Source organism: Syngnathus leptorhynchus, chromosome 4 (genome assembly GCF_054491065.1).
Source record: "Syngnathus leptorhynchus isolate UIUO chromosome 4, UIUO_Slep, whole genome shotgun sequence".
Lineage (NCBI taxonomy): Eukaryota > Metazoa > Chordata > Actinopteri > Syngnathiformes > Syngnathidae > Syngnathus > Syngnathus leptorhynchus.
This window is the reverse complement of record NC_141198.1, coordinates 18404616-18431309: the sequence shown is the minus strand read 5'-3', so window position 1 is coordinate 18431309 and position 26694 is coordinate 18404616. Positions and strand designations below refer to the sequence as shown.

At 44.6% G+C, this 26694-nt stretch overlaps 2 protein-coding genes across 7 annotated transcripts; one reads left to right on the top strand and one right to left on the bottom strand.

Annotated features, from left to right (window-relative positions):
- Nucleotides 1–1456: 1456 nt before the first annotated feature.
- LOC147058620 (sperm-tail PG-rich repeat-containing protein 2-like) lies at nt 1457–24405 on the bottom strand. Of its 4 annotated transcripts, none has more exons than XM_085910349.1 (15): nt 23734–24405; nt 23437–23553; nt 23265–23368; nt 23008–23160; nt 22361–22534; nt 20974–21077; nt 20767–20881; nt 19253–19336; nt 16342–16450; nt 15407–15557; nt 15016–15115; nt 7651–7813; nt 6826–6941; nt 3918–4060; nt 1457–3758 (listed from the first exon to the last, which is right to left on the bottom strand). In XM_085910349.1, the coding sequence occupies exons 1-15, from the start codon at nt 23786–23788 to the stop codon at nt 3743–3745; spliced, it is 1704 nt and encodes a 567-aa protein (XP_085766475.1). In that variant the 5' UTR covers nt 23789–24405; the 3' UTR covers nt 1457–3742. The 4 variants fall into 4 exon arrangements, with proteins under 4 accessions (XP_085766475.1, XP_085766478.1, XP_085766476.1 ...); XM_085910352.1 differs by having other exon boundaries at nt 23265–23334; XM_085910350.1 differs by lacking the exon at nt 23437–23553.
- On the top strand, nt 24082–26631 carry bri3bp (bri3 binding protein). 3 transcript variants are annotated; one of them, XM_085910356.1, is made up of 4 exons: nt 24082–24398; nt 24816–25076; nt 25938–26040; nt 26127–26631. In XM_085910356.1, exons 2-4 carry the CDS (start codon nt 24900–24902, stop codon nt 26534–26536), a joined length of 690 nt encoding a protein of 229 aa, XP_085766482.1. In that variant the 5' UTR covers nt 24082–24398; nt 24816–24899; the 3' UTR covers nt 26537–26631. The 3 variants fall into 3 exon arrangements, with proteins under 3 accessions (XP_085766482.1, XP_085766481.1, XP_085766480.1); XM_085910355.1 differs by having other exon boundaries at nt 24083–24398; nt 24785–25076; XM_085910354.1 differs by having other exon boundaries at nt 24349–24398; nt 24744–25076.
- Nucleotides 26632–26694: the final 63 nt, after the last annotated feature.

The window sequence follows — 26694 nt, the reverse complement described above, 5'->3', positions numbered from 1 at the left end:
TTTGCTCGGTGCTTTTTCACAGCACACTAGCTAGCATTGGGCTTTCTATGCAGCTAAAATTTTAATCATAATTTACTTTGACGCAAGTTTATTTAGAGAATGCACCCCAAGGTTTTTGAGCCGTGGCCCTAAAACTTTAAGTCACGGGCCACTGTGCTCCTATTCACATCAAACCAAATACAGTACTGTAACAAAGTTGTTTTTGTTTGAATCTACACAGGAAACAAATAGCTCAAGTTTACCAGGATGAAAGCCAAGGCGCCACTGTAGCAAAGTGCAACTAAACGCCATCAATAAAACACGCATGCACACTTCCCTCCTCATCCTCTTCCTCCTCCATCATCGGGACCCGCCCGCAAATCTGCTCTGAACCAATGACGCGTGCACTCCCACCAGGGGCTGGTGGGGGGGCTCCGCATAACCACTGCCAATCAGGATCAACGTGCCCCAAAGCAAAAAGAGACAAGATGGATGAGTGGCCCCGGGGCCCTGGGCGACAACTGGCGCAAATGCAGCTTAGGGATGGATACGATATGTCACGATATAAGACACAAGTGGGAAGGAAAGTCCTGGTGTGTGTAAGAGTGTGTGTGTGTGTGTGTGTGTGTGTGTGTGTGTGTGTGTGTGTGTGTGTGTGTGTGTGCGCGTGTGCGTATATGCAAGGAAAAAATCACACTATTTAAAAGAATATATATATTTATTTTTTTTAAACGTTTTTCTAATCATATGATTACAATAACAATTGTAATTGATAACAATAAAATATTTGAGGGTAAAAAAAAGGTGTCCATTGAAGATAAAGAAAAAAAGGCCAATATTTGAGAAATGAATAATCTTACCAAAAAAAAGCATCTCCCCCTCATGAGCAAATGCAAAACATCAATCAGAAAAGACACGACAGCATCCACCTGCTATCACCATCCACTGCACAATGAGACCCTCAGACTCATCTTGACAGTGAATCCTCCAAATGATTTGACGCCATGTTCCGCCCACATTAGCGTCAGGCCCATCTGTCTAGGATACCGTCTTCCAATTGGGGTAAAGTTGCTTGCACGGTATGGCTGCTTCAAACCAGGGGGCGCTACTGAGCAAGTTTGCAGAGGTGTTTAGTTTACACGGGCGTCTGTAAAGTCAAAGAATTTCTTTTGACATCCGTCTCGCTGTTGTGCTCTGGTCTGAGTCGCCCTTGTCAGTACTCGTTAACCTTCGCACGCAGTCTTCCCCCCCCCCCACTATACTGTACTGTTATTCTTTTTCCTTTAATTAAAGACACCAGCTAATCTTGCTTCCCACCGCGGCGTTGCCTCGTGCCTGTCACCTCCAGATGATGGGCGGCTAAGTATAGAGCTTTTCATTTGCATGTATCGACGCCGCGCGTTATAAGGTCAAAGGGGGGGGGGGATTGATTTAAAAGCACTTTGAGCTGTGATGACTTTCACTTTTTGACAGAGAATTGCTCGTGTGGGCGAGGACCAAGCGGCAGGCATCTATACTTGGAAAATCATCAGCAAGGCCTTCACTCCTTAGGTAAGAAGTAATATCATGTCGCAAAAAAATATTAAACCCAATTAGATTAAAATAAAGACTCAAGCTCGACATACGTACTTCGTAATTGCTCAAACAAATTTTCTGAAAGTCAGTCAAATGCAAGCATTTTTTTTTTTTTTATCTTGAAGAAACATTTCTGGCAGGAATATTAATGTAAACAATTTGAAAAAGCAAAAGAAATAAAATAAAATACTGAAAACAATTGTAAGGACTGAAATTTAATGTAAACACACTCCAACACAAACAATTAAGCTAAAGTTGAGATGTCCTGGATTTTAATATTAGAACGCACGTGACAACAAAACAAAAACATACTATAAAGACTGGATAAAAATAAAAATACTTGAGACAATATTTTGTCTAAATCTAGTACCGTATTTACCGGACTATAAGGCGCACCTGAAAACCTAAAATTTTCTCAGAAGCTGATAAAATGGAGAATGATTTGATTTGGATTAAAAATCTGACATGATGCATAAATGGTGCGCCTTATATAAGGACAAAGTTTTAAAATGGGCCATTCATTGAAGGTGCGCCTTGTAGTCCGGTGCACCTTATAGTCCGGAAAATACGGTACTTAAAATATAATTCACCATAGTTGTGTTGCCGTCAAAAGAATGTTACATATCTCCATTGTAATATATGCTTGTTTATTTTATTTATTTATTATCTTGCTTTGAAATAAAAAGGAAAACAACATTAGACAATATTTTGTCTAAATCTACTTAAAATATCATTCATTCACCATAGTTGTGTTGCTGTCAAAAGAATGTTACATATCTCCATTGTAATCTATGTTTATTTATTTATTTATTATCTTGCTTTGGAATAAAAAGGAAAACAACATTTTTTTATTGGACAGTGACATCATAAAAGTCTGTCTGTATTGCTTTGTCCCCTAGTAAAGTCAAGCTCATTTGCATACAGAATCATCTTCCCTAAGTGGCTACTCCAGCAGCTGTCTGGCGTTTGTTAAGCAATAAAAAAAAAACAAAAAAAAAAAACGGATTAACCTCCATTTTACAGTTATCAAGAGATCTATTGAAGGGAGGGCGTCGAGCTGATTAGATTAAATAATGCCCCTGCCTCGGAGACAGAGCCCTTTAGCAAATGAGGCCATAAAAAGAAGCCTTTTGGATTCCCGACAACAATGAAATCCGGGCGTCGGGATGACACGCCGTACGTCTTTGAGCCCGCACGAGACGTCGCTTAGTGGCCCGTTGACGCGGCAGTGCGCCCGTTTGAACATCCGTCACTTTTTTTACGGGCCCCGCTCTGTTTGCATATTTTCCCCACCAATAAACAACATGAGTGATGTGCAGCGTAAGGCACCGTAATGGAGATTTATACAATGGGTGGCTGGTCCGGGAATCAGGTGGGGCTGGGTCCGTGTGATTTATTTCCTTTAATTAGATCGCTGATGTAAAACAGCTCACAGGGATAAAGAAAAAGAAAGGTAAAGACGACTCTCGAGGGAGGCGTAAATACTAGCCGACTGTGCTCATCTTCCTCTGCTTGTACACAACCTTGCATTTATTGACGAAGCCGTTGCAGTGATTCTCAAACATACATCGTACTAGCGGTATGCGGTCTCCCTCTAGTGGTGAGCGAAAGAATCACTGCACATGTAAAGTTCGCTTGTATTTCACTTTAAGTTCAACTCAAAGTGCGTGGGTGTACAAAGTATGTTCCAAAGTTTGATGTTTGACTTCAGTGGGTAGGACCCTTTTGAAAATCTGCATCTCGCCTTCCTCATTATGTAGCCAATCATTTGAACCTGGAGCCCACAACTTCAACTGCCATTATTTCCCAGGGGTAAGTAAGAATTTTGTAACGCTTGAAGTGTCAATTAAAAGGCCACGTTGTGAACCTTCTGAGTTATGACTCGTCCACGCAACTTTGGTCAGCGGAAATCTACATAATGAACGACACTGTGATTTATGTCCAGTCGTGCAAATAGGGCTTTGGACCTTTAGGGGTTCTAATTGCTTTTTTTTTTTTTCCCCCCCACCCTTGAATTGTCTCTTGAGTTACTTGTCATTAAATAAAACATGACATGATCCCTCAGGAGCTACTAGAAGCCTATCAAAGCAATATGTTAGAAAACCACCTTGCAGCTTTTAGATGAAATGTTTCACATTTGAGTCATTTGGTTCCTCAAGATAAGCTACGCAAAGCGACATCTTCAAAGTTAATGACGAGATCTCCTAAGCCGCAATCGTGAGGAAAAATAGCATGTTTTTCTTGAAGTAAGAGCGAAATTTATGATATATTCAAGGTAATCAATGAAACAGTTACAGCTTCAAACGTTTACCAACAACGCACAATGACTTAGTTTGCATATTTTTGTTTTTGTTTAGACATACCGGTGGGGGCCGGCGGTATGGCGAGAAACAGCATCGACGGCCTTGTGCTCCGGCAGAGGTTGGGCAGCTAGGCGAGAGGATTGTTGAGGGTGGCGTTGAAGGTTCCCTTCAACACTGTGTTCATCACGCCCGGCCGGACTCAGCTGGACACAAATTAGATGGAAAATTAAAAAAAAAAAACGAAAAGTATTCTCTAATAACCAAAAAAAGAAACGTATAGGATTCACGACAGAGAGCAAAGAGCAATTTTTGTTTGGCAGAGTCAAGTGAGCTCCAGCTACTCCTCGCACTCTAGAAAATAGACGAACGTATCAAGAACTGACGAATCTCCCAACCCACCCGCCTTATCCTCCTCCTCTCGCTTCTGTGACCTCCCGGTGATCGTGCACATCATCAGCATGCCGGAAACGTGCTATCTGGGATTTAGGCACAAGAGGCCAGAGCGCTCAGATCTCCCTCTTGATCCTGATGGGAAGAGGGTTGCGGGTTCAACTCTGGGTCACCCTCCAAGGGGGTGCGCTGGAGGCGGATGCTTAAGAGCCCCTTTGGAAGTGACGACACCAGCGGCATGGCAATGATGAGGAAGATTATGGGATGTTTGGCCGGGTCAGAGAGGGAAGAAGGGGCTCTACGCGGGGAATGGTGTTAGTGGGTCAGAACACAGTCGTGCTCACCAGTCTTTCCCACGACACGACGCACACGCACGGGTAGTACGAGACACGCCAGCTACGTAAGCTAATTAAATGGCGCAATGAATGGCTATGACAGGGGTTGATTTTTTGGGCGGGCCGCATTGTAGTCGTAGCTTCTTTCGGAGGGCCATGATGACTGTCAACCCAAATCAATGTATGAGCGAGCGCCTCGTATTATATACCGTAAAAGCGACAAAACAAACTGACAAATAACTGGTCAAATATTTAAGAAAAAAAGATATGATTAAAAGTGCAATTCGAGTAACGACACACGAATTTGACGCACAATTTGTCTTCGCGGGCCACATAAAAGGATGTGGCCGGCCGTATCTGGCCCCCGGGCCTTGGGTTTGACACCTGTGGCCTATAATATTGTTAACGTCATGCGCACAGTGTTGGAAAAGACCGATTGGGTTTTCAGCATGCAGGGTGTTGCATGCACTCTTGTGAATCAAGCTGTCTCCGGTAAGAAGAGCGGATTACGCTACATACTCGATCTGGATCGGGCCGTCCGTAATCGCTTGGCGTGCGAGCTTTTGCGGCTTGGCTTTCTCAACACAAGAAGTATTTCTCACTATGGGCTAACTCTTTCACTCCAGTTCATAAAAGCTGCCATTCCGTGTAGTCATTAGGTGACACGGTATGTGGCACCAATACACAATAGGGTTGGTCATCTTGTCAATTTGTGATTTCAAAGGCAGGTAACAGAGCTGAAAAAGCCAATGTTGGAAGGGCAAGACAGGGCGAGCGAATGAATATGTCATACCGGCGGCAGGCTGCCTTTACTCGCTTCTGTGTAAAAGGTAAAAAGATCAAATATTTCAAATATTGACATGTTCAAAGCTTATGGTCAGTCACCTTTTGTGCTTTTGTCTGCCTTGGTACCGGTAAAGGAGAGTGCTGTTGTATTTCACGGCAAGCTGCGTAAGAGACCAATATCTTTTGCATGCCGACCTAGATATTATCGACCGTGAAGAGGTCCGTTCGATGTTCTGTACATTGGCGCATCACTAAGAACGCGAGCGACACGAGCGAGGTAACCTGGCCTGAAGAATCTGGCGGCGGGAATCATTCAAAGTCAGACGACAGGTGTCGTGGGGAGCCATCAACAGAGAAAAGCTGGCGGATAACCAACATGGAGCCCACCTTTTCTAGAAATACATCATCCGTCCTTTCGTTTCAACGTGCTGGTGCTCGTTTCATACTGAAGTACGAGGCACACGAGCTGTTAAATGAAGCCCAACCAATATGAGAGATGTTATACGTGGGAAAAGGTAATCAAGCCTACCCGCCAGAAGTAGGCGACTCACGTGGCTGGCGCGCCGGCGCCCCTAAACGAGCTCCATCAGCGCGCTAATGCAGCTCAAGAAGGCGGCGATAGCACAGTACAGCCACTTTCATAGACGAGCGCGCACGAGCACACGTTGATGCTAATGCCCAAATAGGTACAATCCCCCCCCCCCCCCCCCGCATTGCCATCTGCTCACCAACCACCTCTTTCAGCTCTCCTCCTTCTTACTCCCACCTTTACACATCCAGCCCTCGCCCGCGGTGTCGAAACGTAGCCGCCCGCAGTCACGAGGCTAATTACTGAGTCGTGGGCTTCGGCACGCCTGCCGCCACCAGGGGTGAGGAGAAGTCGGCTGAAGTTCAATTGAGACAGCGTGTCTTTCCTCCAAAACACAATCTCAGGATATCTAGAGCGGGATGATCGGGTCATATTGGAGCGTTTGAGTTAGCAAAGGCTCGCTAATTAGCAAGTATTTTGTGAATTGGAGCCAATCGTTGTAAATGAGGAGATATGGAAAAATACGTGACGTGACACCGAACACAACATGAAGACCAAATAGAAGACATCAGTGACACAATTCGATGCAATGTAAAAGGCTGCAAAAGTCAATTAGGACAGCCGTTTATTATTTACACAGAGGCTTGGGGGTGCTGCGAATTCAGAGCTGTGTGATAACGCCAACGTATTAGCATACACGCCTCTTTGATGTTGACTACTCAAAGTCAGCGAGAGAGGACCGCAAGCAACGAGCGCTCTCGCGGTCACCCAAAGTTGTTACTTCCGTTAAAACAAAAACAAAAATGAAGGCCTGAATAGATTTCATTCAGGTTTCATTCCAAACCTTTTTTAAAATTTTGATTCAAGAGATTCAAATGAAAGGCCAGGACATGTACAGTCTTTGAATGTGATGTATGACCTGGTTTACCTGGTAAGCGGCAGGTCCTGGATTGCTATTGGCGGTCTCTTTGAAGCGCTCTTCTCTGGAGGCCATTCGAGACATTGGAGGGGAGGATCTCACACTTGGGTTATACTCTCCCGGACCTAGTCAAGCAAAAAATGGCATTTTTCTTTTTGTTTGTACACATAACAGTAGCGTTTGACAACACATTCTGACACCATGAGAATTAGGGCAACATATGGCATCCTGAAGGGACTTTATGTTTTTATAGTTAGCTTCCTTTAGAATGATGAATATAATGTTCCCTAATGGTCCATACACCGTGGACCTATTCATATATGCAAATTCCGTAATGGAGAAAATGATTGTGCATGTGTGCGCGACTAAGCACATTTCAAAGTGTGAGTGTGTGTGCGTGTCTATACTGTATACGTGTGTATATGTGTGCGCGTGTAGGAAACAGCACAGCAAACAGTGCAAATCTATTTATATGCAAATTGGAATTTGGTTAAACGGTTGGAGGTGCCTCATGGGTTGAGTCCCATGGTGAAATGGGCCAAGTCATAAATTATCCAACTAAGGCAGGAATCTATTCATTTTGAAACAACATTTTCTTCATTGAGACTGTAATTGAAGTCAATATTAGCTCGGAGGCCCGCCGAGATGGCGAGCTAATTGGAGAGTGAAGGGCGCTACTCGCACTGTACTCCCGCTTTCACTACTCCGACTGGATAGATCAGAGATTTTTCACAAAAGCGTGGCAAGCGGTCGCCGGTCTTGTCGTTTCCGTGTTTAGCTAGCCAGTGCCAAAATGCATCAGTGTGGAAAATGGACAGACAGACAGACAGATACCTGGTCCAGTATACACATTGCAACGAAAGGAATCTGTATGGCGCGGTGCCGCTGACAGGAAGCCGCTTTGTTGTCTTCTGGCTTCTCGACTCAGAGCTGCAAGGCGTCCATTCGTCTCATTCGGTGTCTTGTTGATGTCGTATGCATTGGGTGGAGAAGAATCCTGAGGGCAAAAAGTGCCTCATTAACTCTAAATGATGTCATATTTGGTTTGACATTCTGTTATTAAAACAACGGAGCTGCTTTCCGGTGCCGGTAGCCCAAAAAAAAACAGAGCAGAACAGAACACATTGGCAATAATACAAACATTAGAAGAGGGATTGAAATTCGACTGTCAGCACTGGATCAAAGGCGACAGCCAAATCTGAAAAGTAAACAAGTCGCTGTAGCATCCATTGATAAATCCAGAGACTGAGAGAGCATGGTTCAGTACTTCTGTCCCATAAAAAAGCACCAATTCACAGTTTGAGGCACGCTACCATGCCATGTTCTGCACCTCTACTGTCTTCATCCTTGACTCCATCCATCCAGCCGCAAAGATGCAGACTATAGTTTTAGACGAGTCATATGGATGATAAGCAATGCTAACCAAAAGCACGCAAAAAAGTCTCAAAGTAAATTTATGTCTTGGGAAATGCTGTAAACAGGTTTGCTGAATCAGCGGGAAGTGGCGTTAATTCGTGCGGATATGAAAGACTGGAGATAAGATTTTAAAAAAGAAATATACACAAAACTATGTTTTTGAGGTTATCAAACCATCTGAAGAAAAAACTTTCAAATATTTGGAATTAAATTGACAAAGTAATAAGATCACAATTTTGTTGCTAAAGAAATACACAAAGAAAAAATATTTAAAAACCACAGGTAACAGACCACCTTCGGTAATAAATAATAAAAATTAAAAAAAATGTGCTTCTAATAATAATAATAAGAATGATGTGTATATTGTTTTTTTTCCCCTAATTTCAGTTTGAGTCTCCATCGCAGGCCATCTGCTTACTGGAGCACAAAGACAGACTTGTTGGACTATTAGCCAACATGTGGCAACACGCTACGTGCTAGCAGAGACAAAGACTTATTTGTGGACTCATCTTCGCGCTTACTCTTCACAGAGAGACCAGTGCCGCATTCCTAAAAATAACACTGGTAATTGTCACCCAATCATCCCACCTTTAACTGGATTGCGCTTGAATTATTTGAAATGAGCAAAATAATGACATGTGAATGGGTGTCACCTGCCAGAACCCGGCCGGCTAGCTTCAGGTGAAGAAGAATGGGTCTTGTGGTGTAAATAATTGATGGTGAGGGCCCAATATAGCCACACCATCCGTTTCCACTTAACATGGCAAAGCTGTCATTTAGCTCTTCTTCCTCGCTGCTCTTCAATCTTTAATCATCTCTAACCAGTGCTGTGATTCCACTTTTCATTTATGGACACAGTGGGAGGATGAGAATGGAAAAAACACAATGGAGCATGCACAAAGAAAGCAAACGAACGAACAAAACACCATTTTTTTTTTCCAGATTAGAATAAGAAGAACATAGCGCAGTACACGTATACTATGAGGAGTTAAACCGTCTTATTTTCTAGCTCAAAATGGCATGGCTGGCTTCCTTTGATTTTGAGGGAGCCGTGATGGTTGTTACCTGAGCAGCGTTCTCTGCTTGATGACAAACGCAACATTCATCAGCATACTATTGTGAGTGCATAGCATGGTACATACAGTATTGTTGTCAAGAAAATGTCTGACTTGATTTTCCCCTTTATTGTAAAGACCATCAAACCATGCCACAAGCATCTGTTCATTTGCATTCTCGCCCTTTCAAAGATTTGGAATCTTGTTGGATTTCTTCACCGATGATGTGAGAAAAGCACTCGACAATTCCGTATTTGTCAGCCATGAAAATAATGAGGACTATTTTTTTCCTCCAAAGAACCATTCCGCCAACAACAATTGTTTGTTGGCTTGTTTTCAGACGCGTATGGCATTTAGTTCAACCAACAGTGAATATTTTCTCTCCCCCCCTTATTCCGGAATAGCCTCTAATGCAAGCACAGCTGGTGTCTCGTCATGAAGCGGATAAGCATCTGCAAAATCATAGCTTTTACTAGCTGAGGTACGCTGAGTGTCAGAAGACCTTCATGAGGTTGTAGACGCGCCTTCAAATGCCACGCACCCTCCGTTTGCATCCTATTCGCTTCATTGCCGTGCGCCGCAGTTGTACAAGCCTGTCGTTAGATTTTGCAAAAAGCCAATCCGCCTCCAAGTAACGAGAGCTCGGAAGGTGTTCGAGAACAAGTCTCCCCGTGATGAACTATCGTGACGTAAGCTCTCGGTAAGCCTCGGCAGCCACGCCGAACGGCAACAAGCACAGCTGGAACACAAGCGGTCTCTTCCCCGCCCCGCCCAGCGCCGCCAAGTCCACAGGGCCCACTTGAGGAAACGAGCAGCTCGCCTTTTTCATTTTACATCTTCATTAATCTGGCCTCTCTCTCTTGACGCTGCGTGTGGCTGCTTAGCTCCCAAAATTGTCAACCTGCTCCCGCTCAACATCTGTCTGTATGCAAACACGCAGCTGCTGTATCCAAATGGGCACACCTGCCTAGACGGGTGGGGTGCTGGCATGCCAGGGATCTACCACTCAAACATCTGCCGGACACAGCTGGCGGACCGCAGCGTGCTGGACCCAACACGACTTTGGATGAATGAACAAACAGCGCAATTGTCACAATTGAGGATTTGAGATTCAAAGGTGGTCATGGGGCAAACCGTCCTCCATTCAAATCAGAGCGCCCAGCCCATGAGTGGCAAATTGGTTTTTGTCACAGGCCGCAAAAACGTCATGGTGTCCTTCGGTGTCAACCCAAATAAACGTATCTCATATCATATTCAGTATAAGCTTGGAAACAAACTGATGAATGACTCGTTTTCCAATCGGAGACGAGTACAAACTGTTTCAAAGGACGTTTCTCAATAGTGAAAACGATTTGCAGTTTTTGTTCGATGGGCCATTTGTCTTTGCGGGCCACATAAAGTGACGTGGCGGGCCGTTTCTGGCCCCCGGGCCTTGACTTTGACACCTGCGGCCTAGCCGCTTTCAAGGTTGCGCCATTCTCCGACACGTAGAAAGTGACAGCCTTTGCGGGTAAAAACGGCACGGTAATCACTGAATCTCATTCCGCACGGAAGATGAGAATCAGCATTGCCATGGCGACAGGCCGGCAGGCGCTTAAGGTAAGCAATCGTTAGGCGGCGGCGGCTTCGGCTTCATTTAGCTTAGCACACAAGAGGTGGATGATTGCGGACACGTGGACACGACTACGGCTGATTCAAAGTCACGCAGCGTTTTGCCAACATCTTCTATTTCTGCTTGTTTTTATAACAGGCAGCCAGCGGGAAACTAACAATGAGCAGCACTTCTTGGCTTGAGGAGACTTTCTCACTTAGAGAGTGTCCACACATCATAAAGCCTCAAAATGCACAACACACAACTTCACCATCTGTGCACCAATAAAACTTAGCAACTTCTTTTGTGGGAAAACTCAACTTTCTGCCCATTCTCATTATTATTTCATTCTATGGCTGCATGCCGTTCATTCTAAAGCTATAAATACAGAGATTGTAAATTAAATATGCTATACAATACACGTTGGACCAAATGATTATATTTATGCCGGCAACATATAGTGAGCGGCAGATCAACTATTTAAATGCTGCGCATTCGCTTTTGTTTGTCTAATGTAAAATCCGTATGTGTTTTGGCTCAATAAAGGTTGTGCATTAGGAGGTCGGAAAGAACCTACATGGGAAATCTGTCCCTTGTTTTCATACCGTGTTTACGTTCTTAATACTTGCGTGATGTTTTTTTTTTTTTTTACCAGGAGCAACACTTGACTGGAACAAATCTCATAATGCCACTAACAGACACGCACATCAACACGGGCATATTTCATCCGTCGGCCGCACCTAAACGCTTTGATGCCAAGCGGCGATATTAATAACAGTCATGTGTCGCCAGCATTTTCCACTTTATCAGCAATAATATCATTTATGATGACAACCACACTCTGCGCTTACTCGGTGTAACTGGCGGGATTTTAAAAGATGGATTTCATTATTATTATTATTACATGTGTCACTCACACACAACATGGCTCATACAGCACCCATGGTGGGGAAATAATAAGGAAAATAAAGAGTGGAAGTATTTGACACTTCAACAATTACAGTACAGCCAAACTTTAAGATGTGATGTGATGTCAGTTGAAATTGGACGGGCGGGCGGAGAGGCAACACTTCAGTGAAGCCTCACTTTTCTTCTTTCTTGCATATCCAGTGGATAGAAAGGCCAGAATCTTGCTAATAGTCCAAGTTGTCTGTGTGAAGTATACAAAGTCCCCTTCATAAAGGTCACATACGTTATAAAAAGCAATTTGTCCGGCGTGACGCTGCTCACAGACACCAATCGGTCACACGGTCCGACGAGGCGAGAGCACCTCATTAATGTCAGGGACGTGTGCTTCGGGGAAAAAAAAACGCCATATTGCTCTCTGAAAAGTACATTATAGAGAGTCGAACAAAAAGACAGATGTCATCAAAAGAAATCAAATCAGAGCAAAAAGCAAGACTGATGACAAGGACAGAGTATATGAAATGTGGCGGAACATAAATAAAATCAAGTCCGGCAAGGAAGGCGACTGACTGACTGTGGCGCGTCGACGCCTCAGGGCAAGAGACGTATGTTTGTCACTTATTGACATTCTTTTCATTGCATTTTTATGACACGCGGCGCTACTGGCAACTGCGGCCTCTATTTGTGGCAGACCAGGGACCAAATGGACTGATAGATTTGCAATGGATTTTACCCTCAGCTGTCAAAGTAATGATGAGTACTGCAGAGGATTCACAAACACACATAGAGTGCATGAACTATGAACCCACGCAAGTTTAAGGATTTGAACCCAGAACCTCTCACATGTGGAGTAGCTGCGCAAACAACTGACACTGTGCTACCTCTGTTCATTTGTACAAAACTTTGTTTCTATGATAAAAAACAATTCATTTATTTCTTTCCATTCTCTGGACTGTCATGAATGGCCAAGGGACAATCGCCGTAGCTTTGGTAGCTACATTCACATCTTGCTAGCATACCCCTCACCCCCAGATGTTATTAAAAAGATGAAATCAAAGTTAAAAAGTTATGTCACTTGTCTTATGGCAAGAAGATACCCGCTCAAAACTTCACTTGGATTCATAATTTCAACAAGATGTTTAACTAACTCAATTGAAGCCTAGCCAGGCATACTGTAGCATCAGGCGCTTTCAAACGGCGAGTAATTTCACTTTTGTTTTCCAGTAGGTTTATGATTTCATTGTTTATTAACTGCGAATAAAAGATTTGGCGACCCCTATTGTTCCTTTAGAGAGCATTTGAAATCAGAAGAAAGTTGGCCCGGTGCCCGGCGCTACTGTATTATCCAATTGAATTTCTGTCTCTTCGATCAAATTGGGTGTCAACAATTTTGCTATCTGGCTATTGTCCTCGCCAGTGAGCCGGCTGGCTGGCCGGCCGGCCTCTTAGTTGCGCTCTGCGCCGACCGCCATTCATCTTGTGCGTAAGTGGCGGCAGAATGAAATTGACAGCAATGAAAGAAGCAGAAGAAAGACAAAAAAAAAAGCGACAAAAGAGCCAGTGAAAGCTTGTGTGCGCCGTCGCTCGGGGGGACAGTGCAATGTGTCACTAATCTATAGAAGGCAGAACCCATGCCACAGCGCCTCAGGGGAGAACATCGGTCCAAATTAAATTCTTCACTCGCCGTCTCCGGGCGCCGCCTGCGGGTGTATCCCACGACCTCGTTGGAGAAGAGGCCGTTATGAGGGGGGGGGGGGGGGGAGAGCGAAAGAGAGAGAGGAGTGGATGGAGGCAGGTAAAGAAGAACATTGATGTCAGAGAAGAAAATAAGCGGGGATGTTCGATATCCCTTCCCCCCAGACCAATACCAAGTACTTGAGTAGTCACCGATACCAAGCAGCGGTACCACTAGTACTTCTGATACATGAAATTATCCCCCGAAAAACAACAACACATCATTTTGAAGAAAGGCCTCTGCACTTCTGTTTGCTATTATGCTTTTGATTTTTACTCTGCAAATTAATCTGGCAATGACTGTGGATTAAAAATAGCGGATTTGGAAGATAAAACACCATGCAAATGATTACCAGTGCTGGAATCAAGCAAACAAAAGATGCTGCGAAAAGAAGCAGCAGCTCGCTATCAAAGAGGAAATATGAAAGTGAGTCTGATAACAGGTGTGCATTGGCCACGTGCAGACGTCTCGCTTCATTCGACGTGACAGAGTGCAGCTTTCGTACTCGCCGTTGCCGTCACTCCGAACACGAAGCTTCTCGTCGCACATGAAACAGATGACAAGAGACGGGGAGTGGGAGACGCTGCCTTCATGCGTGCTCCTATGCCGCTTGGGGAATATGGCTGGCTTTTTAATATCGGGGCCGGGCGGCCGGTGTGGGCGTCGACGGCCTTGGCTGCGGCTAACGACCGCAGCTCCCGTGTCCCCGGGCCGCTTTTCATTAAGCGCTCATCGACGAGGCTCTGCGTGAAGCCGAGGCACGTGGCCGCTCAGGTACACGGACGGGCTCTGGCGTCGATGTTTATGTCAATCGAGCAAGCATTTTAGTGTTTTGTTTCGGGGTTTTTTTTTCTTTCTTTTTCCACTGTTTGCTTCAATTTATTTTGTACCAGAGAAGGGCTTTAGCGAATCCGCCCACATCAACCTGGATGCTCCTCCGCCTGCAAGCGCTGCAAATTAGGCTCGCAAGACATAACAAAAGATGGAGTTGCTGTTTGTGCGAGATACATTTAGTCACATGGGGTAAAAAAAAGGATCGGGACACATGGCCCGACAGGACGACTTTCTGTAAGATATTGTGCTGTGTTTTTCTGAAATACGTGAGGAAAATCTTAAATGGATGGCCAACACTGGGTCGCCAACCAATTTTGCCTTTCTTGACGATGTTAAAGAAAAAAAAAAAAACAATAAAAAGAATGGATCAGACCGTCAACTTCAAATGGATTTGAAGGAGAACAAAGGCAGGATGTTCTTGGAAGGAAACTAATAAGGGGTATAGAAAAAGTAGCAAAAGAACAAATGAAGTAAAAGACAGAAGGCAGTCGAAGATAAAAGTTGCGGGGAAAACAGAATCCTTGGCATCATTGTAGCAGCGGGTCAGATAATACTGCTGCTATGTCCCACTTATTAAAGTCTGGAAATTGGCGCTTCCTTCTTTGAAGGCCTTTTTCTTAAGTAGGGAGCTTTAAATGGAGTGACAAAAGAGAGAGACTTACTTTGGCCACAAGTGAGGATGCCAGCCAGGCACGGCTGTGTGGCTGATCTGAATGCGGCCGTGTGCTGCTTTTTCTAAAGCCCCTCTGGACGCTTTTCCACCTGATACAACATTTGGTGTCAATGATGTTTGCTTTTCTTTGATGCTTCAAATATGAAACTTCTGATCAATCGTTCAAGTGAATTTCTATAGCTCCAGTTACAGCGACACCACACCAATGCCATTTCCATTATGTGTTAGCTAGCATGAAGCTAGCGGTGAAGGCATGTGTTTGCACTAGCGTACACAATGTGTCCATTCTCTCTGTTTTACCGTATGTCTAGTTTGACAGTCGAGTTCAACAGGGAAAGTGTCAGTAATCAAGCTGAAAGCTCATTTTTAAAGAGTTGAACCTGGTCATCTCCTGGGCTGGGTCCTTGTTGAAGAAAATGCTGCTGCGTTTCGGAGGGGAGCCAAAGCCTCCTTTCTTGGCTGGCTCTGAAAGTGCCCGTTTCAAAGTCTCCTGGGCCAAACCCAAGTCTAGGACATTGCACGAGCCGGGACCTGGACACAATTGATCTGGAAATGTCACTTGTTTTGCCAACATATAAAGACTGCTTCATATACTTTACAATATTGTGAAGGGAACTACTTGAAATTGTCATGCTTTTATATGCAAATTGAAACAACCAAGTCAATCTGGAGTCAAGTGTGTTTTTCAAGCAAGTTCAAAACCAAGTTGCCTCTACATTGACCTCGAATACAAATGGCCTTCTTAAATAGTCCACGAACATTGATGGAGCAGCCAGGTAGTGCTATCGTCAGACCTTCAGTGTTGGTGAGCTGCCAAATGTGTCTGTGTGGTTTTCATCACACTTTTCCGATTTGCCATCACGCACACAAATCCAAAGTAAAAGCACTTTATTTGTGTAAATTCATAGTTTGAGATGCAGTTTTTCAGGGGACCTATAAATCCACATCCAGGAGGTAACCCAAAAGGAGGCTGTGAGCAAAAGATGCCAAGCAGTCCTGTATTAATATATGTTTGTTTTTTAGAGTTGGCTTTTAGATAGCACTCCGCCCACACACTCCAAAAGAACTTTTGTGGCTTCATCAACTGTGTTTGATTATTTATGCAAATAAGGAGGCACGAAGACAATTTGGCAACACTAATGCATTTGCATTCAACTAGGAAACACAATATTGCAAATGAACACAATTATTACATAAAGTAAATAAATAAATAACAGATTGCCTGTCCACTCATTGAGTCGGAAATTAAACGAGTAAATATCTGGTTAGCTGGGCTAGCGCTTGTCATTTTATAACCCAACGGCCGCATACTAACCTGGTGTGGAACCTCCGTTGCGGTCAGGCGGGAAACGCGTTTGGATGGCGCAGCGGGGGTCATTATAGGCACCCACAGGGGGCGACTCTTGCTTGGCATGCTTCAACCTCTAATGTACAAAGAAGAGAGAGGCGTCAGGTCCCGACAGCACACACCAAGCAAGGTCCACTTGAATTGTTCACGTCTCAAAACTCTTTCCAATGACACTCCCTGGCTACCCGAGATGCAAATGCACACATTTTGACAATCCGAGACCTCGCTTCTTGTTACGCGCAACACACAACGCCTGAACTCCACCGGGCCCCAAAATAAGCACAGCTCTGGTGCCAGAGGAGGGTTTATTTTTTTTCTTCTTCTTAGGCAAAAGCTATTTTAGCACCGCTCAAGTTGGGCTTGTCAAGCTGGGCTCCATAGACCTTTCATCAGAGTTTCTCCGTGTCAGCCGCTGCGACGCTAAGTCAGCCTCTGCAGCACTTACAGAGCGCAGAGGCACAAGCGCTGAAAAAGATGCAGCTGGATTTTACATGACTCATTTTCATGCTGGGTAGTTTGGAATTTTCTTCCTCCTAAGGGGCTCTATTATTGAAAATTGACTGTTTAATGTCTTGTATAAAAATAGTTGGGCCTGCCTGTCCACCCATCGAGTGCGATTTCCGAGCGAGCTCTTCTGGACTGCAGCCACTGGAAGCTACACAGAACAGCCAAGATGCTCCAAAACGTGCGCTAACAAACAAGGCGGCAAAAGCGCATGGAGAGATGTTTGATTTCGACATCTTCATGAATCGACGAGATCACCTCTCGACCTAGCGTAGCGGTCGCCATTTCTGGACCGATTCAAACCCCAAAACCAAACAAGTCAGTTCATTGGGAACAGACGAGCTCATATTTGATATATTCCAAGCGCACTGGAAGACAGAAAAGGGAATTTGAATAACCGTGTTGTCACATGACACGCTGCCACATTCAAGTCGCGTTCCACATGCAAGGAGGCCCATCTGTCGCGCTCACGCTGTGCCTTTGCTCTTTTCTCCAAGTTTTGCCCTCCCCAAAACTGACTCCCAACTGAGCTTTGTGAGCATTTGACTGAAGCTCATTTGAATTCTGTTGTCAAGCTTGGTTTCTTCCAATCTACACACACACACCACCAAATTTTGAGCACGCTCCCCACATGTGGTTATTGTCCAAATGATATTGTGGCAAAATTGTCCAGAGCCTACAGTTGAGGTGACAACTGGGCAGATTCCCGCTGTTCTTCTTATCCTCTCATCCCTCCCTCCATACCTCCTTATCTCATTTCCTCGCTATCCCTCCACAGGAGAACACGCAGAGTCACACCGAGATGAACATCTAAGAAAACTGTCGCCCTAGGTTCTGACGCCACGCACACACACACACACACACACACACTTGCGCACAACATGCGGTCAGGGAAATTAGGCCAAAAACTCTGCCTCGCGTCTGTGCTTTTGCAACCTGTGATGCAAAGAGTAAAATCTCGATGACTACCCCTTGCGGTATTTGACACATCGAAACAAAACTGGCCAGTTCGTTGTGATGGATGGCCCCAAAAAATTCAAACGAGAAATTTCACAGTGGCGGAAATTGAGGTTATCACGTCAGACATGGAAGCGAGGAGAACAAGACTTTTTTTTTTTTCTGTCGTGGACAAATAAACAAGATTGTCTATCACGTAAGGCTGTAAATGCACAGGTCCGCAGTCACAGCTCAGCTCAGCTGAAGAAAAAGTGCTTCCGTATCAAGATGGATGCAAAGAAAAGGACATCTGGCCGGAGAAAAAAGAAAAAGTGAGGGGGAGGACAAGGACTACCTTATCTCATTTCACAGGATGCGCAATGTGCTGCTTGCAACAAACAAGTGTAGACAAGTGTTTTATTTTGCTTACATGCTCATATTTTCTATCTTACATGAAAGGATCATGCACAAAGGGCTGTTTTAACAAAATATGTGCTGTTCAATGATTTCTTTTTTGATGAACCATTTGAAGTGAACAACAACAAAATAACCGCATGGCTCGCTTGCCTCAAAATTACCATTAAAAGACGGCACAAAAATGCGCAAGAACACCAAAAAAAACAAAACTGTTTTTATGTGATTGAAGGACACGTCAAAATGGTGTTACACCACCTGCGCCATCATTTAGACCTGGTTTGAACTTTTTCTCATATGCGCCGGGCTGTCATTCAAATAAGCGAGCGAGTGTACGTTTCAAACCCTTCCTACTTTTAAACGTGCTAAAAAACTCACGTTCACCTCATCTTCGAGAATCACGCTGACGAAAGGAGATCATCGTCTGGATCTGGGACGCGTACCCAACAGCCTTCTCCTATGAGATGTCACTAATTGACCACATTTATCTCCCAGATTATATCCGGGAAATATTTTCAGTGTTGTCCCTAAATGCATCCAAATGGTTCGTAATTTGCTTATCGGGGCCGGTGGAATCAATAGTTTGTTGTCATCCTACGGGCACAATAATATTGAGATTGTCTCCGTTAAATCCAAACTGAAAAAGTGGAATGTACGCTGATACTTTCTGACTTTGCATCCCTCCCTGATTTCTGTGTTTGACTTTCTTCTCCTGCTCCTAAATGGCTCTTCCTGCATCTTCCTTGATTGTTGTCTTACATTCCTCCACTTGCTGCTCCTGCTTTCTGTCTTGCTGTTCATGCTGCGTCTGAGCTCAGTTTGACATTTAAGCATTTCTCTGGGTATGACTGACTTATCTTATAAGTTGTTCATTGACCTGCGGCGCAGTGATGATTGGGCTGTGTGAAATCTTGAGTAGCCACAAGTAAGCGCGTGACAAGGCCAGAATATGAGCTGGTATGGTAATTGGCCATTGGGCTCAATGGTTAATATTGTAAAAGTTGGTGTGGTGTTTGCATCGTACCTCAGACTGAGAGAGAAAGGAAGCGGTGACCTGCAGCCTCTCAAACTGTCCTCTGATGTCATAGTGGCCAGGACCAGGTATGCCCTGCGCAAAGACAAATTGACATTTTTTTTAGAGCCAATGATATTCCATGAGATGGTGTAAGCAAAAAATGTGTCATTGCCCATCTGTCGAGAACATACATTTTTAAAATCTGATGGCACGGCACCAAACAAACTGAAATGATGATGATGTCATCTCATGTCTTCTGTTTTAAGAATTTGGGGCAAATCGCTAAAACTGGTGTCACGTGCAATTTTTATTTTTTTTAGCAGTGAGCGCTATTGAGCAACATTTGAAGGGGTCATGGTACATCGATTTTCACCGGGATTTTCATGCTTGCAAAAACGTGGTGTATTTTTCAGCAGGTCATTCAACTACAGTGTATCTCACAGAACATTGTTTTTGTCATTAAAAAAAAAATGTTTTTATGACAAGCACTCTATTTTTAGACCAATCTTGGGCAAGAGCATTTTTTATTCAAGACATGAACCAGTTTGTTATTGTCTGAACACAATACTTCCTGTGTCGATGGGGAAAAGGCCATTTGTAGCCCCACACTCACTCACTCACTCACTCACACAGGCAGAGCAGAGCAGAGCAGGGCAGGAGACGCTTGTTTTGATAGCTTTTTGTGCAACACCTTTAGTGTTTTTTTACAACTGACAAAAATCCAGGGACTGCGTACAAGACGAGAAAATTGTTATTTAGGGAAGTGTGCGAAAACAACACGGTGTGTGGCAAAGTAGAAGATATATTCCCAGAAGCCAACTCAAGTCGGAGGCTTATTTTTAACAGAGAGAGTGACAATGTAAAGTTGGCCAGTGAATTGAATGACAATGTCTGCTGACACTCATGCACCTTGTCATTAAGCCTGTTGAATCTCTGAGGTCTGTATTTGAGTGCTGCATTGACTTACGAGTTTGATTCATTCTGTGACGACGCTCCTAATTCAAAACGTGCATGTGTTGTACTCAGTAGCAGCAATTCCTTTTGATATACAGCACACTGTAGTTCACACACCCGAGCCTCCCTCCCTCCACAACATCAACAGGGTGTTTTTAAAGTGGAGTTGAAATACGATACTATACTGCCCCCTAAAGGCGCAAAAGTGAATTGACGTCTGAATGAGAAAAAAATAATCTTATTTTATTCACTCGACTCAAGACTCAAATAGGCTAATGTAACCTGTGACCAACGAGCATATATATACAAATTACCAAGGTTAATTGTGGGCAATATTATTTTGTCATAGTGGCCTAACAAGAATTTAATCATTTATGACTTTAGTCATTTTACTTCAATATTTGTAATCTTAAAAAATAGCCATGTGTTTGTGCCCAAAACAAGACACCTTCAATTGTTATCAATTATTTTAGGAGGGGGACAATATTTGTGTTTGTCTGTTTGCTAGCAGACCACTTCCTTGTTCAAGCAGGATCATGTCATGTCACTGTCATCATAGATGTAATTACCTTCTTGTACTCTTGCTGGGATTGCAGTAGGTGGTATGGAGAAGAAGTGACAAGCTCCGCCTTGACCTGCTGCTCTTTTCTCACGTTCACGTTTTCAAAGTGCATTTCGGGAACACTGACGTGTATTTTGGAGGAAAAAAAGAATGCACAAGTTTAAAGCCGAGTCAAGAAATATGGATTGAGTGGAGAGTGACAAGTGATGCTTACATCTCAGGGTAGTAGTGGCCTGGCCCCGGAACTTCGTCCTTTGTCGCTTGGCTTCTCCTGGCTGTCATTTTGCCAAAGTGAAGAATGCCTTTGTACTTATGAATCTTCTCAAATGACAAAAAAAAAAAAAAAAAGGCATTGCCAGACTGTGGTGAGAGTAAAAGAATGACAACAGGGGAAAACTATAACCACAAGGTGAATGGGGGAATAGAATGGACTAATTTTGTGCTATCTGCGTTGCCTTGTAATGTTGAAGGTGAATGAGAAGTGAAGTTTTGTCAAATGTCCCACAAGATGTCAGCCATCTTCCTCTCTTGGAGGTTATTTTATGGTCTCCACTCTTCTGCCTCAGCTTCACACTTAAAGATTGAGTGAAAGCTCCGGCAACGCGTGGAAAGAGAACACAAACACGGCTAACAAAGGTTGGCTATCAAACCTTTCAACTTCTGCCGTCTCTTTTGATACGTTTTCCGTGACCTGGCTGTCCGGCCCCGTTCACTCAGACACATCCTCGCTAAGTCTTGCTCAAAGGGAAAAACTCCACGGGGTGCCAGTCTCCTGCTCTCCATCTAGCACATGGCAAGATCGCGGGTTCAATCCCTCCGCGACCCTGCCATGGAAACAAAAGATTTCCAAAAAGCTGTTTATTTAGCATGGCGTGCAGACGGACGCTAGCGACCACCGATGTCATTGATGCTAGCGCGCGGTCTGCGGGTACAAATTGCATTTTTATATAGAGCAACAAATGGCAATACTGTTAGTGTTTTTTCGGGAGCAAACACTGAGGTAAGCTTTAGCTGATCAGGCCAGATTTGAGCATTTGCCCGATCAACTCCAAAAGATGATCCTCCAATCTGCCCAGGTGTCATGACGTGCTTTTGTCAAAATCACCTGAGATCAAGAAGGGTGGTCCTATCTCGTACAGACAGGTTACAAACAAGATTGTATTTTCACTTTTGGAGACAACACGCCTGTCATTTTCAACGTCCAATATGGACTTGCTGTTAGCATGCCGCTGTTTTGGTTAGCATCAGACCTCAAACGAGTCGGTGATGGACTGGTCTATAAACTAGAGCTAATTACAGTGATGTCCCTCCCTTTTTGTCTGAAGCAGATGACGGGCCAGGCACATAACTGGGACACGGCGAAATCTTTGTCATAGTGGACGCCTGCAACGGTGAGCAGCCACAACTTGGACAAAGCCTCAACGCCACTGGTCATGAGCAGATGACTTGATTTTGTGTGAATATGGAATTGCACACATGTAAAAATGATGGCTTCTAAAGTAAAGCTGCATTCATTCGTCATGGAAACGGATTTGGAGTTAACGCAATAGTGTGGGCTGTGTTGCATGCAATGGACGAGACAAAAGTATCGGGACGCTTACGAGCAAAGGGTTGTAGTAGGCCGGGCCCAGGCTCGTGTCTCTGTCCGGAGGCTCTCGTTTACGGAGCGAGCCCAGGGCGTCCTCCTGGTAGCCACAGGACTCACCCCGGGAGGGAATGGATGGCACAACGTACTGGCTAGCGACCCAATGCAGCAAATCTTCAGCGGGATGCGCCTGCAAAGGCATATGATGTTACCTTGTGTGTTTGATGCATTGGAGAAAATGCATTTCAGACTTTACAACTCTGGAGCATTGGCCATGTTTTTGTTTTCCTCAATCAACTTTGGAACATACCTGTCACATATAGAAAGTGAGAATGAAATTTGGATGCTTTTGACGGCAAGTGGTTTATCCCCATTGAAAGGGGGGAACCTTAAATAAATGATCAATGGTAAGTGGACCGCACTTGTATAGTGCTTTATCTACTCTGTAAGCCCCAAAGGTAAAATTGCACAATTAAATTGTGGTTTTTAACTGAATTGGCCAAAATGTGGCATTATTTCTCAGAGGTTATTGAGTTGTCTTCAATTGATTTCAAAATCAGTATTTAAGTAAATATCCTTCCCCCCCCCCCTCAAAAAAAAACTACCTATTAAAAGCCACTACATTTACAGCTTAATTTCAAATGTTTCCATTTCTCAGCTGACCAGTCTTTTGCCACGAGCCCTCATCTTGTTGTGGCTGGTGGTAGCTGGCGGCGGCACAAGAACATCATAGGCCCCGGGGCCCGGACCCTCACACGACGGTTCTTCGAAGCGCTTGGAGCGGCTCTGAAGACTGCAACCACCGTGGACATTTTGCTAAAAGGATCAAATCAAATTCACAAAATTGCATCTGCAGATGAGTGAGAGAACATGCCACACCTACTGTAGCAGCAACAAACTACACGAGAAGTTCAAATGACCTTTACTGGTGAAGTGTCATAGTGCCCGGGTCCTGGTACTATTAGACTGGAATCATTGATCAATGGTCGTCTGATCGCCAAGGACAAAAAGGGAGCATAGCCATCTATACAAAGAGTATTTAAAGAAGGTATTTCATAAGATTTAAAACGGTAGTTTGATGTTTAAACCTACCAGACACCGGGTCGTGTCTTCTTGAATTTAAGTTGTAAGATCCAGGACCTACTGTGACCGAGGTCTCACTTTTGGGCAGGAAGGTAACTCTTGGAGCGCGCCCGTACATGTTTAAACCTTCACAACAAACACATGAATAAACTTCATTTGAGAACTTAGTGAGGTCAGCAACGCTGCCCTGTCCTGCCCTGTCCTCCCCTGTCCTGTCCTGTCCTGTCAACACCCCTCGTTTCTTAGATACACCTGTCAACCAACCCTATTGTAATCCTTAAACGTTGTCGTACGGCGGGTGCGTACCTTCTGGTACGTAGTTTTCCTTGCGAAAATAAGATGCCGACATAGCAGGACTCATTCGGCCACGTCTTTCTTTTTCTCTCTCCCAACTCAAGTCAACTCCCGTTTCCTCCTTTCTATTCTTTTTCTCACCCACGTCGAGGAGCAATTCACAAAAATGAACGTAACCCAGATGACGTTAGGAAACGTTTCCTGTTAAGAAACAATGATCATGACTAAGACATATATATATAATCCCAAAATGAAATGTTACACTATCAAGCACTCTGGCCAAACTTCCGTCGCTAGGACGCCAAGCCAAGCCAATTGTCTAGTCAATTGCGTTCCATGACCAATTCTACCATCTAGTGGTAGGACAGGAAGAAGCCAAACAATGCGAGTTTCTAAATGGGGACCATTCGGAGGCCCGCCTCACAGTTAGGAGTGTGCGGGTTCGATTCCCCATCCAGCCCGGAATGAGGGTGCACATTCATTCAAAGCACTCCACAGCTCACTCCTCACTTGAGCCAGTGTTTGTGGATATGTCCATCCTGTGTTTTCATTTGATAAGTTCTTTGTGTGTTCATCGATCATCATGTGCCTTTCGTCTGTCATCAGATGCTTCACAGCCAGAACACACATTAAGAGGGAGTGCTGCGGGGAAAGCTCATCATCACAACACTATCCAGGTATTTGTATAACTTTCACTGGGCGGTTTTTCTGATGTACCTACAATTATATATCTGTACATATTTTTTTAAATTTTATGCTGACACCGTGTCTGGTTTGTGCATGTACTTTTTGGCCAATGTAGATGCATTAAAATTGCGTCTAGCCATCTCACTAGAGGGCAGCAGTGAGTTTTCAATGGTGCGTCCGTGAACGCAACCGTTGTCGGAATAAGCGAACCTTCTTTAAATTTTGGAGTATGCATTAATTTATAGGGTAATTTAGTAGATTGGATAACCCAAAGAAAACGAAGGTTGTGTTCCTCTGGTGACAAATTGGCACTGGCGTGATTTTCTTGCCCGAAGCCCTGTTGAAGGGAATTGAAAGTTGTGATCTCCGAGGACAGCTGAACGCAACGTGGTCCCCCCATCGTCAAGGTTGACGGCAGAGCTTCAATTGCCTGAGAGATACTACAGCAGATTTCTTGCACCATCTTCACCATCATAACAATTTGACGCGCCATGAAGGCGTCCGCAAGCGTTTTGCTTTTCCTGGTGCTATCCGCATCCGTGCTCTCGACGGCCCAAGCGGCCAGGAGCCGGACCAGCAGCCAAAACAGCTTCCGACGGGCGGCCAACGGCATCTACCAGACGCTGAGCAACGTGTTCGGGGAGGATAACATCCGATGCCTCTACAAGGTGAACGTGCGGGATTTAACGATTTATTGATTGATTGATTGATTCTTGTGCGTGTATGATGCATAAGTGGCTAACGAGGAGATCAAGATCATTCGGGGAAGGGGGGGAAATGTGTCTGGAGGATGATGCCATTTTGAAAGTCATTAAATTCGTAATAAAGACTATCTATCAACTAAGGCGCCTGTTCGGCTTAATGATCCTTTACGCAAGCTTATTTTGGACATGTTACACTGGAATGTAGCTGAATCAATTTGTGACGTTAGGCTCTGATCAAGCTACGTGAACATTTGACGCTACTTCCGGCCCGCGCCGAGCTCTCTGCGTGCCCCCCTTCACTAAACACAATGTTCATGTCCATTCAATTTTAAAATAATTACCAGGCGAGAGGAATTATTACTTTAGTAGCCTCGAATGATTTCACCTTCTATTTTGAAAAGGAAAATTTCTTTGTGAACAAGATATTTTCAATTTAGTTGTACTAAGTTCATTTTGTTTCCTTTGTCAATCGCTTTTTTTTTTTTGGTTCTTTTATCACAAATAATTTATTTGAGGTTGCATTACCTGACATGTTTCGGGCATGTACTTCCGCCTTCATCGGAGTGTCACCGCTGTGGTTGTGACGCGTCTTTATCAGCTGATGGATGAATGAAGGTCAGATTTGACAGATGAGTCACGCCCTCTGCTGTCCCTTCACCTCTCCAAAATGCTGCTCCAGGTGGTAGAGAGCACGTAGGCTCCCTCGTCCCCGTTGATGGATCTCAAAGTACATGGGACAAAATGAATTGTTTGTAATAAAAGAACCCCCCCCCCCAAAAAAAGTGGAAGATATTTTCAAGCCTTTCAATTCCTGTTCTCTTCCAGTTTTTCTCCAAAGCAACAGAGCGCTTTGTACACGGCGTAGACTCCTTCCTCGACACCATCTGGAAAATCTGGACGGATCTCCTTGATGTTATGGGCATCGACTGTAAGTTCAATGTAGCTCTGAGTACGATTTCCTCAACTCCAATCCAGGCGCTGATCTGAACTCATTTCGTCCCTTCCGTGTGCCAGCGTCCAACCTGAGCCACTACTTTAGCCCGGCATCCTTGAGCAGCAACCCGGGACGCGGCCTGCCCCTGGTGGCCGGTGCCCTAACAGCCCTGTGGTTGCTGTCGGTGTTTCTGGGCGGCGTCTTCTACGTGCTGCACGTTGTCTTCGGGCGCTTCTTCTGGATGGCTCGCGTGCTACTGTTGACCCTGGCCTGCCTGTACGTGCTGCAAAAGTTCGAGGGCGACCCGGAGCGCACGCTGTTGCCTCTGTGCGTCATCATGGTGCTGTACTTCATGACGGGTCCCGTGGGCATGTACTGGCGACGCGGCACCGGCTCCATGGAGGAGAAGATAGACCACATGGACACTCAGCTCCGCCTGCTTAATATGCGGATGAATCGGATATTTGAGCTGGAGACCATGGACGAGTAGACGCGGCGGCGCTCCCTTCTTATCGGTATTCGAAGGTCCCGACGAGAATTTCTCCGGCTCGAGTTCACAGTCAAATATGAAAATGTTCAAGCCTTTGTTTGCATGATGCCCACAATTTATTATTCCTGACTCCGGCGGGAACCTCAAAGGTCGGTCAA

What these genes read in the sequence shown, in the direction of transcription:
- LOC147058620 (XM_085910349.1), bottom strand. Translation starts at nt 23,788, where the DNA reads ATGAGTCCTGCTATGTCGGCATCTTATTTTCGCAAGGAAAACTACGTA. An exon ending in GGGCTCGTGGCAAAAGACTG is followed by an intron (nt 22,535 to 23,007) that starts GTCAGCTGAGAA and finishes ATGCCTTTGCAG; the next exon opens with GCGCATCCCGCTGAAGATTT. An exon ending in CCAGCCCAGGAGATGACCAG is followed by an intron (nt 15,116 to 15,406) that starts GTTCAACTCTTT and finishes ATGTTGTATCAG; the next exon opens with GTGGAAAAGCGTCCAGAGGG.
- bri3bp (XM_085910356.1), top strand. Translation starts at nt 24,900, where the DNA reads ATGAAGGCGTCCGCAAGCGTTTTGCTTTTCCTGGTGCTATCCGCATCC. An exon ending in ACATCCGATGCCTCTACAAG is followed by an intron (nt 25,077 to 25,937) that starts GTGAACGTGCGG and finishes GTTCTCTTCCAG; the next exon opens with TTTTTCTCCAAAGCAACAGA. An exon ending in TGATGTTATGGGCATCGACT is followed by an intron (nt 26,041 to 26,126) that starts GTAAGTTCAATG and finishes TCCGTGTGCCAG; the next exon opens with CGTCCAACCTGAGCCACTAC.